Raw genomic sequence first — 14,966 nt, 5'->3', positions numbered from 1 at the left:
TGACAGAGAAGAAGCAAGCCAGCTTAGAAGACAAACGGATAATATCTAAAAATAGATGCATACCACTTGTGAAAAGAATTCAGAGGAGAGATTGATGGTGATTTTGGCAATAAGGAAGGGCTATTTATTGAGGAGGAGGCATTTCAGGTAAATACTCAAGGAAAAGATCATAGAGAGGCATCCCAGGCAGGAGGAAGAGTGAGAGAGGAGCACATGGAGCCCTTCCTGGGGAAAGACTGCCAATGAGTTTATCTGGAGTACTCGGTGCCTGAGGACAGCGAGGAAAAAGCTGCATAGGTCTGGCTCCACCTTTAAACATGCGGGGGACACCAATCCTCAGGAACCGGGAAGGTATAGCCGTGTGCAATCCTGGCTCACCACCTAAGGCCTCTTGATGGAAGGATTGGTTTCACTGCCAAGCCGCCACTAGCCCATTTGTGAGCATGCAGCCAAAAAACCAAACAGAGAAAAGAAAAGCCACAGCCTATTGTCTGTGGTCTCTGAGGCTGCAACCTGGAGGGCCAAGTTGTGGCTTGCATAAGAGCACATCAGAGGGCCGGGTGCGGAGGCTTACGCCTGTAATCCCAGCACTTTGGGAGGCTGAGGGGCATGGATCACTCGAGGCCAAGAGCTCAAGACCGGCCTGGCCAATGTGGTGAAACCCCATCTCTACTAAAGGTACAAAAATTAGCCAGGCATGGTAGCGCATGCCTGTAATCCCAGCTACTCAGAGGGCTAAGGCATGAGAATTGTTTGAACCCAGGAGATGGAGGTTGCAGTGAGCTGAGATCACACCACTGCACTCCAGCCTGGGCAACAGACCGAGACACTGTGTCAAAAAAAAAAAGTACATCAAAGAGTAGCAATGACCATGGGCAGGTCATTGGGATTGTGTAAATTCTCAGAAAGGAAATGGACCAGAGAAGGCATCCAACCCAGCCTCTTCATTTGACTAATGAGGAAACTCAGGTCTGCAAATAAATAATTTGCCTAAGTTCACAGAATAACTCACCCGGATCCCAGAGCCGGAAGAGAGTGTAGGGGTCATTTTGTCCAACTTCCTCCTTTTACCCATGAAAACACCAATGTCCAAATCGTCTGGAACCAGAATGCAGACTTTCCAGCTCTCTGAATATGGTTCCTTCTGCTATGTCATTTTAGTCACTTCCTTTCTTTCATTTGAGAAACCCATCTTAGAAAGTCCTATGGGGCCAGACATGCAAGATTAGGGAAATATTTTTCAACATGATCAATAAGAGCAAATGTTGTCATTAACATAGTTTAGCATTTGTACAATAAATACAAAACTTACTTTATAGTCACTGTCTTATCTGATCTTTATAAGGCTCCCAGGAAGCAGATATGAATACACCTGCCATTTTACAGGGGAGAAACTATATGACCAGATAGGTTGTCAGCTCTTTAAAGACAATGTCTTATTTGATTAACACTTGTTTGGAAAAAGAAAAAGAAAGCTTTATTTTCCTTCTTGTTATGTCACTTATGCATATTCATTATAGATACTAGAAAATAGAGCAAAACAAAATCATAGCATACAAACCATTTGTATTTTGTTGTACGGCATGCTAGGGGTTTAAAATTCTTAGACTCAATTCTAAACTTTTGGATTCCAAATTTCATGTTCCTTCTCCTTCACCTCATGTTAGACACTAACAATTATAAATTTTAGTTGCGGAGGGAAATGATTAAACCACATGTGTGCTGCATACTTTACAGGAACTCGCACTTATCGTACTTTGCTTTGTTTTTGCCATCAGAAATAGTATAAGCTGCTTGAGTATAAACGTGATTTATTAAGAAATCGAAAGGTTTGGGAAGGGGTGAAGGGCTGCCCAGGGGAGTGTGGTGAATTAATGGGGAAGGCAGAGCTGGGAGTCTGATAGTCTCAGAATCCCTCTCTAACCCACGCCCTGTGACTCACCCACTGGTAGATTCAGAACAAGGTGCTTCCTATGCGGGCCATTTTCTCAGTTTACTAAAGTGACAAGAGAACTGAAGGCTGAGCATGGTGGCTGGCTGGGCGCGGTGACTCGTGCCTGTAATCCCAGCACTTTGGGAGGCTGAGGCGGGCAAATCACGAGGTCAGGAGATGGAGACCATCCTGGCTAACACTATGAAACTCCATCTCTACTAAAAATACAAAAAAAAAAAAAAAAAATTAGCTGGGTGTGGTGGCGGGTGCCTATAGTCCCAGCTACTGGGGAGGCTGAGGCAGGAGAATGGCTTGAACCCGGGAGGCCGGAGCTTGCAGTGAGCGGAGATCGCACCACTGCACTCCAGCCTGGGTGACAGAGCAAGACTCTGTCAAAAACAAACAAACAAACAAACAAATAAACAAAAACAAAAACACCAAAAAAGCAGTTGGTTTACCCATGCCGTACCTCTAGTGGCTCCTCTCCCAAGGTACCTGATAAGTAAACAGATTTTCCACTGATATCTCAAAGCAAAAAAAGTAGAAGGAGAGGAAAGTTATTTATTCTGGAGTCCATTTTCGAGTCCATTCATCCTACTACCCTATGTTTATTACGTCATTATAGGCTAAAGCTCTCTTTAGACATTTGGGGAAATTTAAAACAACACATTTTATGGAAAGCAATTTGTATTAAATCCTGGAAAGTGTAAATCTACCAATGCATATACTAGAATGATCCATAACATTTGTTAAAGAAGTATTTTAGAAAAATGTAAGCAATCAATAATAGAAAATTTATTAAAGTATGACAGATCCACACATAATCTATGCAGATACTTTAAAAAGATATAGATATCTTAATTATTTGACACTAAAAGATGTTCACACTATCTTTGTACAAGAAACTTCATGTATAAATGAAGATATTTAAATAAATATATATTGATGTGATACACACACATACCTGCTCCCCAGGAAAAAATATGAAAGGTTATTTACTAGAATATGAACAGTGGTCTATGTTGTGTGATTAAGACATAATTTTTATTCAATTCTGTATGCAATTCTACATTTCTTCTCATTTTTTAATGATGGGGACATGTTTTTATAATCAGAGAAAAAACATATTCCCATTTTTTTTTTTTTTTACCAGTCATCTTTTATTTGGAGGTTAATTCCCATTAGGACATGAAAGGATTCAGCAACGATCAAGATTGTGTTCCTCACAGAGGGGCTCGGGCCAAGGTCATGGGGTTGGGGGGTGGTGCAGAGCGTGTCCTCTTCAGTGGTATTTGCAGAGCTGCTCGTGCTTGAGATGCTTGTAGGAAATGCAGTAGTTGAAGAGCACGTAGCATGCCAGCACCATGGTAATCCCCGAGATGCTCCCCTTCCTCATGTTAATGTACTTGTTGTAGTACCGGTAGTAACCTCTTTGAAATGCTCCAAGAATGCCACTAGGGCTGAAGTCCCGCATCAAGATCCAGCTTGGCAGCTCCCCCAGTTTGACCTCCAGAAGTTTCTTGTCCTTCACTGGTACGACTGACGCCATCTTGGAGTCCTGGTGTCCGCTCCATATTCCCATTTTTAAAAGCATGATCATGTTAACACAAAGAAAGTTAATAATATGTTGTAATATAAAAAGTAGATTTAAAAAGTTTATTTGTAGTGTGATCCAATTTTGATATATCTTTATGACAAATGTAGGAATTTTAAAAGCCTAGAATGTTGTACAACAAAATACAAATGATTTGTATTCTCTGATTTTGTTTTGCTGTATTTTCTAGTGGTTTATAATAAATATGCATAAGTTATGTAACAAGAAAGAAAAGTAAACTTTCTCTTTCTTTTTCTAAACAACTATTAATAAAACCAGGTTCGTGCCAAAAATAAAGATATAAAATAAGATAAATACAGTCTTGCCTTTAAACAGTTGACAACCGAAAAGAAGAGATCAAAGCAAAATGTATGCAACTAAAATATGCAAGAAGACTCAGTAGGTTTACCTACTGAATTGATAAAAGATTCATGAAAGAGATGACATTTGGGACAGGCTTTAACAGATAGATGTGAATAAATAAAAATTGGAGGAGGCCAGGTGCAGTGACTCATTTTGGGAGGCCAAGGTGGGAAGATTGCTTGAGGCCAGGAGTTTGAGACAGCCTGAGCAACATAGCAAGACCCTGCCTCTGCAAAAAGACAGGGGAGAGTGAGTGGTGGCTCATACCTGTAATCCCAGCACTTTGGGAGGCCAAACTGGGTGGATCACTTGACGTGAGGAGTTCAAGACCAACCTGGCCAACATGGTGAAACTCCACCTCTACTAAAAATACAAAAATCAGCCAGGTGCAGTGGCACACACCTGTAATTCCAGTTACTCGAAAGGCTGAGGCAAGAGAAATGCTTGAACCCGGGAAGTGGAGGTTGCGGTGAGCCGAGGCCATGCCACTACACTTCAGCCTGAGCTGTGACAGAGCGAGACTCCATCTCAAAAAAAAAAAAAAAAAAAAAAAAATTAGCCACGCATGGTGGCTCAAGCCTGTGGTCCCAGCTTCTCGGGAAGCTGAGGGAGGAAGATTGCTTGAGTCCAGGAGTTCAAGGCTGCTCTAAGCTATGATAGTGACACTGCACTGCAGCCTAGGCGATAGAGTGAGACCTCATCTCTAAAAAAGAAATTGGAGGAAAGGGCATTCGTATCAGAGAAAAGGCAGGAAGCAGCAATGTGAGTATGTCCAGGGAGCAGCATACACAAGGGGCTTGGTGGTACATCGCCACCTCCCCAGTTTGCTTCCTGCCGCACCTACCTACTGTCATGCTTAGTCACCAAGCTCTTCCATAACTTTTCAAATAAGGCAGCTACGAAAAAGTGCAAAGTATGCATTTTCCATTCTGATTGTATCTTATTACATACTGAATTAGGTAAATAAAAATGGATTCAGCACTAAAGGACTTTAGTGAATTATTTAATAGTTTGAGAATGCATTGGCTATTGGCTGGATTTAATTAGAAATTTTGGTCTTTACCAAATGGATCCAACACTAAAGGTGCTTTAAGTCTCAAGGACAAAGTTGGAATTTCCCATGCAGTAAATTTAGATCTTCGTTTCATGCATCCATAAAGAGAGCTATAAAATTCAGAGGCCCAAGGCTTGTCCCAGCATAACATGGGCCTTCACAGCAAGTAAATAAATAACTTGAAACTGGAAGGGTGACTTCAGATGCTGCTGCCACCCTCTCTACTAGAAGACAGTGTGGACACAACAGGAAGTCGAGACATCTGGGAAACGTCTTTGGTCACCTCTTTGGAACGTAAAAGTCTGGAAAGCCCAAATAGGGTTTGCTCTTAGAGATATGGCAATATTTAAAGGACTTGTACACAGGAAACATGAAAGGAAATGGAATTATTCGTTTATGTTCATTACAACATGAGACCAGATAAGTTCCTAGCCACTCTCTACTTTCAACAGGCCCCGAACACTTGGTCTCTCTTGACCTTCTACCCTGTAGCAAAGTACTTGGGAGGACTTCCTCTGGCTCAGAATCTCTGTCCTTAACAATTACATCTTGGTAAAACTGGGGCAGTAAGTTAGATACCTGAGAACTTAGAGTCTAGCTAGGCTAGATTCTTGGGTCTGTCACTAACTTACTTGGAGATCTTGGGAAATGGTTTGGTCTAAGTCAGTAGGTCTCAGTCTTTGCTTCAACCTTCACATTATCTCATGTTCTATAGGTGCTCACCAAAAACACCTCTCAGGCCAGATGCTGTGGCTCATGCCTGTAATCCTAATGCTTTGGGAGGCCTAGGTGGGAGCATCACTTGAGCCCAGGAGTTTGAGGCTGCAGTGAGCTATGTTCACGCCACTGCACTTCAGCTTGGTCAACAGAATGAGACCCTGTCTATAAAACAAAACAAAACAAAAACATTTTTCATTAGACATAGATTGTCAATGAGTGTGGCTGCCTCCACGCATCTTCTGATCCTCTGAGATCTCTGAACAAGATGATCTTAGTGTGTTTCACACATCCCCCTCCTTGCACTTTTGAGTCTTAGGATTCTAGATATAAATTCTCATCAAAAGAGCCTTGAAAAAAATAGGCTCCTACACAATTATGTTTGCATATACTTAGAAAGAAAGATTTAAAAGAAGATGTTAACAGTGGTTTTCTCTGGGAAAGGAACCTAGGGGCCTAATGGTTAAGGAAATAAAGAGACTGACTCTTCACTGTATACCCATTGATTTTTATTCTATTCTGTTCTATTCTATTCTATTCTATTCTATTCTATTCTATTCTATTCTATTCTATTTTATTTTAGAAAGGGTCTGGGTCTGTCACACAGGCTGGAGTGCTGTGGTATGATCTCAGCTCACTGCAACCTGCACCTCCTAGGCTTAAGCAATCCTCCCACCTTAGTCTCCCAAGTAGCTGGGACTACAGGCACATGCCATCATGCCTGGCTAACCTAGTAGAGAAAAATAAAATAAAATAAAATAAAAAATATTTTAAAAAAGAAAAAACAAAAAGGGAACCTTTGGAAGAAGACGAATAGGGTTGAAGTGGACCTACAGGCTAAGTAGGTAGACAAATAAGCAGGTCTGTTTCCTTCCTTATTTCCTCCCTTCCTTTCCTAACCCTCTTTACTTTCTTGGAAATGACCTTCAGTGCCTGCCACGAACCAGCCACCATGATTGGGTGGGTATTAATTCAGAGTTTCCTGTACTTCAGTCATTCACACAGCACTTGCTTGAGTTTTGCCACATCTGCCCACCAGCTGTATCATAATTAACTTAAAGTTTTTCTTTAAATTAACTCCCTTTCCCTTTTTTCTTTAACTTACCGGCTGGGCGTGGTAGCTCACACCTGTAATCCTAGCACTTTGGGAGGTTGAGGAGGGCAGATCACCTGGGATCAGGAGTTCGAGACTAGCTGGGCCAACATGGCAAAACCCCGTCTCTACTAAAAATACAAAAATTAGCCAGGTGAGATGGTGCGTGCCTATAATCCCAGCTACTTGGGAGGCAGAGGCAGAGGAAGAAGCATCACTTGAATCCGGGGGATGGAGGTTGCAATGAGCTGAGATTGCCCCACTCCACTCCAGCCTGGGTGAAAGAGCAAAACTCTGTCTCAGAATAAATAAATACATTATTTAATTAACTTACCTAACTACTTTAGCCTTGCACTAATCAATAACATCCATAAAATGATTTGGTATGTCAACTATTTTTCTAATGCCTATGAAACTAAACACTGACTATTAGAATGGAAAATGTCTGCCCCCATGTCTGGGTTACACATGCCACACTTTGGAATTCACTAACAATAACTCATTCGGTTCCTGCAACCACTCTCTGAGTAGAAATTATCTTCCTCATCCTACACATGAGAAAACTAAGCTTCAGAGGGGTTAAGTAACTTGCCCAAGGAGACAAAACTAGCAAAGGCAGAGTAAGACTTAAAACCACTCTTGTCTCCAAGGCTTGCATTCTTTCATTTTATTTTATTTTTATTATTTTTTAGACAGAGTCTCACTCTGTTGCTCAGGCTGGATTGCAGAGGCACGATCTCGGCTCACTGCAACCTCCGCCTCCCAGGTTCAAGTGATTCTCCTGCCTCAGCCTCTGGAGTAGTTGGGATTACAGGCACCCACCACCACCCCGGCTAATTTTTTTGCATTTTTAATAGAGACAGGGTTTCACCATGTTGGCCAGGCTGGTCTTGAACTCCTGGCCTCAAATGATACACTCGCCTCAGCTTCCCAAAGTGCTGGGACTATAGGCATGAGCCACCACACCCCGCCTCTGCATTCTTTCTTCTAATATTGCCCTAAAGTGGAGGAAAGGGAAAAAAAGAGTAATAAAAAAATGAGACCAGTCCACAGAGGTTCAATGCATTTGATCCAACCCGCTGGTTCAGTCCCTGCAACAAGCCAAGTCCTAGCATCCATTCTTGCCTCCCTGGCAGATGCCTTGCTTCCTCCACCACAATCAAGTTGTGTGTGGTGCAAACTTGGAGACTGACTTGTGTTTGTCAAGTGATGGCTTTGTTCCGATGGCAGATCCTCCCGCCATGGCTCTCCTGGTGCCAAGGCTCCTAGAAGCCTTTCTAAGCCTTGCCCTTTCAGGTTCCTAACCCTGCCTTCTCACTCACCATCCATCAGATCCCACCTTTGTGCTAACTTCCTGCTCAGGCAGACAGGCCAAGGTTTTGCCCTCATGTTGGGGCTTGGGTTTGCTATTTTAGGTGGTGGATTTATGAGAGAAGGCGTTCATTCTGGAAAGTTTGAAAGCATCCTTTTATCTTCTCTTGTCACTAACACCATCCAGTTGCCTAGCACAGAGAAGACACATTCGCTTGGCAAAGGAGGGAAGGCTTCTCTGCCACCTCCCGCTTGGCCCTTTCACCTTTGGTCCCCCTACCAAAGAGGAGACTGGGGTGTGGTCCTTCCATGAAACTGAGAGAGCACGATTAGGGCCATGTGAGGACCTGGACTCAGCCTGCCTCCCTGCTGCATTCTCTGCCTGCCAACAGCCCGCTCTGGGTTTGGTGGTAGGGATGAGGGGTGGAAGTAGAGCGTTAGAAGTAACAGAGCAAAGGAACAAATACTTATTATGAGCCTATTGTTTGTCAAACACTGTTGATACTTCATATCTGTTATCTCATCTAATACTCTCAACAACCTTACAACCGTAACAAACAGATATTATTAGGCTAATCTTATAGAATTAGTAAATCCAAGTCTGGAAATCTAAATAAATTAATTAAGGTCACACAGCTACTAAAAGCCAGAGCCAAGATTTAAGCCCAGTACTGATTCCAAAGTCCACACTGTTTTCACTATACCAGGCTACCTCCTCTATGGATGAAATATAGTTACAAGGGCCCTTAGAAAGTATTTAGTTCAGGCCAGGTATGGTGGCTCATGCCTGTAATCCCAGTACTTTGGGAGGCCTAGGTGGGCGGATCACTTGAGGTCAGGAGTTTGAGACCAGCCTAGCCAACACGGTAAAACCTTGTCTCTACTAAAAATACAAAAATTAGCTGGGCATGGTGGCAGATGCCTGTAATCACCGCTACTTGAGAGGCTGAGGCAGGAGAATCTCTTGAACCTGGGAGGCAGAGGTTGCAGTGAGCCGAGATGGTGCCACTGCACTCTAGCCTGAGTGGCAAAGCAAGATTCTGTCTCCAAGAAGACAAAAAAGAAAGAAAGAAAGAAAGAAATTATCTAGTTCAGTATTTCCCAGGTTGTATGCCTTGGAACACCAGTTCCTTAGATACAAGGAGAAGGAGGCCAAAGAATTTTGAAGAAACTTGGTCTAAATAAAATTAGATAGATGTCTTTGCTGCAGGCCTTCTCAGAGCCTTTAATATTCAAATGTGCATATGAATCTCCAAGAAGGAGCTACAGTGTCACATCACCCCAGTTACCCAGGGAGACTGTTTGTTTTGGCTGCAAAATATCCAAGAAACTAGTGTTTTACAGAACAATTGGGAAAACACTTATCTGTCAGACTCCTTTATTTTACATATAAACAGGGAGGCAGGAGACCTGTCCAAGTGATATGATAAGCTAAAGCACCATATTTCCAGACACAACACAACCTCACTCCTGTCCTACTTTCCTGTCTCAGTAGAGAGGCTCTGCCCGTTTCATCAGTCATTAAAGAATGCAGTAAATACCTACCACATGCCAGGTCTGGGGGTAAACAAGACATCATAACAAGATACAGTGGAGAGGCCACCACCCGGGAGTGTGGTGGTGCCATTAAGACTGGGGCTGCACGTGGGACTGTACCTGAACCAGGCTTAAGGGGGTGGGGAAGCCTTCCTTGGGTACTCTGCGGGTCACAGGATGTCAGCTCTTGTGAGGTGCAAGCATGTTCCTTAGCATCTGAAATACTGGTCCCTCACCCACACATCCATCACAAACAGGAGGACCATTTTGGGACCAGTCCCATCCTCGAAACTCTTCTTCCTCTTGTGACAGTAAAAGAAGTAATTGGTGTGAATACAGGTTCCTTTTTAATTCTGCTACCATTGGATGAAATCTCTCTGCAGCATAGGTTAAACAGATTCCTGGGGTGCCTGACCACAGAATGATCACAGAGTGTCCGTGCAGAAAGAGATCTCAGTGGCCAGCTAACCCAGACCATGTTACAAATGGGGGAAAGTGAAACTGGAAGGGCTTGCTATGGCCTTGCTGTCAGGTCCAGTGTGGTGTGCCTGATCTCTTGCTACCCACAGTTCAGAGCGGCACTTAGGCTCTCTGAAGTGGGAAGTCAAAATGTAGTATTTGTGAGCCTGCATCCCAAACGTGGGAAACAGGTGCAGGAGGGGAAGCACCCACATCCTGTGCCCTCCTGCTAAGAGCCCTCACAGTAGATCCCAGAAAAGCAACACTGGCTGCCCCAGATTCCAGGAGGTGGGTACTGGGTCCTCGTATAGCTAGTCTTTGTGTGTACATCACGTTGTGCCCTTGGGTGGGTCAGTACTCTTCTCTGGGCTTGTCTTTTCACCTACAAGAAGGAGGAGGTTGGGTTTGGAATGTTTCCTTTAGCTGTAAAGTTCTATGGATGCTCCAGGGAGGAGCTTGAAGTCAAATACCAAAGCACCGCTGACGCCACACATCCTCTCAATGCCCCTGCTCTGCTATCTCAACCTTTTAGCGCCTGGCCATTTACTGGGCACATTTTCTCTCTGGAGGTTATACAACCTGCGTTCAGGAGACTCAAGACCCAGGATGGATGGGCCTTGCTGCTGGCAGAGTGTAAATTACAAAAACTTGCTGGGGCCAGAGTGGGCCTGATGGGGCTGCTCTGCGAGCTGCAGGGAGGGAGCATCAGCCTGCCCTGAGGATTCTGGAGAGCGTGGTCCCTCACCCACTGCTGGGTCTACAGCTGCAGCATGGACCGGGCCCAGGCCCCATAGCTACAATGCGGAGGTGTTGAAATTGTGCTGCCTGTTGCCTTGACAACCCAGCACATGGGCCCTAGCAGTTCTTAAGCATCTGTCCCTGACAGCAGAGACCATCCTTCCATTCTGCACTTCCTCCTCACTTAGTGGGCATTTTTCTGAGGGCAGACGTGGGTGTTAAGTAACCATCCTAGAGGAAGTGCCCTCTGCAGTTCAGACTATCTCTGGAGTCCAGCTTTCAGTCCAGAAATTTGGTCAGAAGGATGGCCATGATGATAACAGATCTGGAAACCCCATTATTTTGGGAATGTTTTAAGTCATTACCCTCTGGCTGGAGATGTGTAGCTGCAGGGAACAGGAGCATCACGGTTATGGTCTTCTGTGGTTGATGAAATGTGACAGTGAAGAGGGGTTAGCTTGATTTGGAATGGGCTCCTAGGTAGAAGTACCTGGGAGTAGGTTTGGGCTCAATGTAAGGACAACACCTTCTAGAACTTAGATAAAGGGAAATAGTACTTCAAGTGATAATGATTTGTCTGCTACCCTAGAAGGACAAACGGAGGCTTAATGACAGTGACAGAAATGTTCTGGAGACAACTGGCAGACTGGCCAGAGTCAGGAGTGTTATACTAGATGGTTCATTAAGATCCTCTTTGGTGGGGCGTGATGGCTAATGCCAGTAATCCCAGCACGTTGGGAAGCCAAGGTGGGCAGATTGCTTGAGCTCAAGAGTTTGAGACCAGCCTGGGCAAAAAATGAGACCCCTTTTCTACAAAAAATGCAAAAATTAGCCAGGCATGGTGGTGCATACCTCTGGTCCTGGCTACTGGGTAGGCTGAGGTGGGAGGATGGTGTGAGACTGGGAGGCAGAAGTTGCAGTGAGCCGAGATCACGCCACTGCAGTCTAGTCTAGGTGACAGAGCTAGATCCTGTCTCAAAAAAAAATTCCTTTTCAATGGGAAGCTTGAACCCTGGAAAATGCCTAATAGGAAGATGCTTGCCATTCCCAGCAGAGGTTGTCCAGAAGTGCCTTCCTTCCTCTAAGATCATTTGTACACTCTTCCAAACACCTCTGGATTCATAAACCCACATCCTTCCCTTCTCCACTGACTCTGTCATTCCTACTTTAGGGGTTTTAATAATAAACACCCTTGAAACCATTTCTTGAGATTCTAATTTATCTTTTCAGTCTTGAAATTCCTGGAGAATAAAGAAGCTCTCTTCTCTGTTGAGACATCTGGCTCCTAGGCTGGGATTTCAATACCAGGTGCTGCTTGGGAGTTTTTCAGTATATAATGTTTTCCACTTTCTTTGCCAAGCTGGCATGATTTTATATTTGTGATTGGTGGCTCATAGATTAATCCTTCTGCTTAGATTTCTTGATGAGAAAATTAGAAATTTGGCTACTATTCACTGCCATCTTCACTCTGCTGGGCTGTTTGGGAAGTGGAATGCTAATTTGGTGTTTTTCCATCTCTTCTAGAGAAAGTGAATAATGATTTAATTTACAGCAAAATAAATGATCGGCGAGACCTGAGATACTCTCAAATCCCTACTTATTGAGAAATTGTTCAGGGAAAGTGTGACTATTTTCCCCAGTAATATTCTGTGGTGTCCATCCAAAAACTTATACAGGAGCATAATCAGACTTGAACTCGGAAAATACGGGTTTCAGTCATGCTTCCCTCACTGTGATAAATCACTCAGCCTCTTTGGACCTTTGTTTTTTCGTATGCAAAATGGAGATTGAGCCATTCATTTATTCAACAAATATCTGATTTCCTACAATGCACAAAGCACTGTGTGCAAGACAGTTCTCTAACTCGTGGAACTGATGCATGCATGAGTTGATTAAATTATATCTGTAAAAAAGCTTTGTGAATTATGAAGTGCAGTGTGAAGAGAAGGGGTTGTTATATATAAGATGGGATCTAGAATATTTTTTCACTTCTAATGAAGCCCATTGTGTCCAATAGTAGGGACGTATTTCTGAGCAATGATCCCACTCTTTTTGTGGCTGATAGTACTGGAAATAAACAAGAACAGCCATGTTTTTTTCCCTCCTGTCCTGTCCATACCGAGGAGTCTACATATTTGTGAGACAATGGAGGCCTGCCTTCTCCTCTGCTTGAGTTCTCATCAGTTAGCTGAAAGTCTGTTTAACTCCTAGGACCTCTCTAGACACAAAGAAGCTCCACACATGTCCTAAGTTGGATGAGGCATCAGGGCCCTTTTTCTGTACTGGGGAAGCTTAGGAAGGCAGCAAGATGTGGAGTGGCAAACACAAACAAAATACACAAAAAAAAGAAATCACAGAAATTTCTTAAAGAACTAAAAACAGATCTACCATTCAATCTGGCAATCCCACTACTGGATATGTACCTAAAGGAAAAGAAGTTATTATATCAAAAAGACACCTACACGTGTATGTTTATTGCAGCACAATTCACAATTGCAAAGATATGGAATCAACCTAAGTGCTCATCAGCCGATGAGTGGATACAGAAAAAGTGGTCCATGTACACCATGGAATACTACTTAGTCATAAAAAAGAATGAAATAATGTCTTTTGCAGTAACTTGAATAGAGCTGGAGGCTACTGTTCTAAGTGAAGTAACTCAGGAATGGAAAACCAAATACCATATGTTCTCACTTGTAAGTGGGAGCTAGGCTATGAGGATGCAATGACACACAGAGTGACATAATGGACTTTGGTGACTCCAAAGGAGAGGGGAGAGGGATTTAAAAAATGACATATCAGGTACAATGAACATTAGTCAGGTGACAGGTGCACTAAAATCTCAGACTTCACCACTGTAAAATTCATCCATGTAACCAAAAACCATTTGTACCCCACAGCTATTGAAAAAAGAACCCATCACTCATACAGACATCTTTACAATTCATTAGTCCCATAACTTTCACCTAGTTACTTAACTGATGAGCCTCTAGCTCCTTCTCTGTAAAATGAGGATTATAACATACAGCCTACTCACCATGCAAAGCTGTTGTAAAGCTTTAATGAGACAATGTTGTGAAAACACATTATAGAATGAAAAGACCATGTACCAATGTCAGGGGTTTGTTCAGTGCTTACTACCTGAACTTGCATTAGCAATTGTCATGTCTGCGTGTCCCCATGCATCCAGATTACTAATATCGGCTTGGGCTACAACCACAAGTGATGGTATCTGATTTTATGATCATTATCTATTTAAAGAGTTTCCAACACTTCTAAATACCTATGTAGAGTCATTTTCCAGGCACAGAAGTTGAAAACTGATTTCACCCGACAGCCCAGCAAATATTGCCCAATTCCTAGGAAGGGTAACTCTATTTACTTTTCCTATTTAAGCTATAATCATTCCAAAGTCATGGCCACCTACAAGTTTACAGATGTGACTTTATTTCCAAGCCTAATGAGAGTACTAAGCCCTAGCACCACTCCTTGCAAAACCTCCTGGATGTCTCCCCACAGTTAAATCTACTCATAGACAGAAATGATAACTTAGTATGTACAACGTACTTGGAATTTATGACTTGTTTTATTAGTTCTCCCTTAGACCCTCCTTTAGAAGGATGGCCAATAAGACACTGGTGGAGAAATCGGGTCCCAGGTAACACCATGAGCATGATAAATCACTGTTACCATGGATAAGACTTGTGTGATTAATTCCTCTACTAAAATCCTACAGAGTCTGTTGGTTTTGACATTAATAATAAAGGGGGCTGGGTGCAGTGGCTCACACTTGTAATCTCAGCACTTTGGGAGACCAAGGTGGGAGGATCACTTGAGTCCAGGAGTTTGAAACCAGCCTGGGCAACATAGCAAGACCTCGTCTCTATGAAATGTTTTTTTAAATTAACTAAGAGTGGTAACACGTGCTTATAACCTCAGCTACTTAGGAGACTAAGGTGAGGGGATCATTTGAGTCCAGGAGTTTGAGGTTACAGTGAGCTATAATCATGCCACTGCACTCCAGCCTGGGCATCAGAGTGAGGCCCTATCTCAAAATAAAATAATAGTAATAATAATATTAATGGGATGGTGAGAGCTTCATCCATAGAATCAATGAAAGCAATTGGTGCTGCCGGCCTTTCAGAACTCCACTGCTAATGATTACTAG

At 43.1% G+C, this 14,966-nt stretch overlaps 1 protein-coding gene across 2 annotated transcripts; it reads right to left on the bottom strand.

Moving 5' to 3' along the window:
* Window positions 1-3,066: 3,066 nt before the first annotated feature.
* Window positions 3,067-3,499, bottom strand: LOC105535393 (ATP synthase subunit f, mitochondrial-like). Of its 2 annotated transcripts, XM_011974473.1 has the most exons (2): window positions 3,362-3,482; window positions 3,216-3,244 (listed from the first exon to the last, which is right to left on the bottom strand). In XM_011974473.1, exons 1-2 carry the CDS (start codon window positions 3,480-3,482, stop codon window positions 3,216-3,218), a joined length of 150 nt encoding a protein of 49 aa, XP_011829863.1. The 2 variants fall into 2 exon arrangements, with proteins under 2 accessions (XP_011829857.1, XP_011829863.1); XM_011974467.1 differs by having other exon boundaries at window positions 3,067-3,499.
* Between the last annotated feature and the right edge of the window lie 11,467 nt (window positions 3,500-14,966).

The sequence above is a fragment of the Mandrillus leucophaeus genome, unplaced genomic scaffold (genome assembly GCF_000951045.1).
Source record: "Mandrillus leucophaeus isolate KB7577 unplaced genomic scaffold, Mleu.le_1.0 Scaffold101, whole genome shotgun sequence".
Taxonomy (NCBI): Eukaryota; Metazoa; Chordata; class Mammalia; order Primates; family Cercopithecidae; genus Mandrillus; species Mandrillus leucophaeus.
This window is presented reverse-complemented; position numbering and strand designations above follow the sequence as displayed.

Excerpts from the sequence above, each read along its gene's own strand:
- LOC105535393 (XM_011974467.1), bottom strand. The coding sequence starts at position 3,482 with ATGGCGTCAGTCGTACCAGTGAAGGACAAGAAACTTCTGGAGGTCAAA.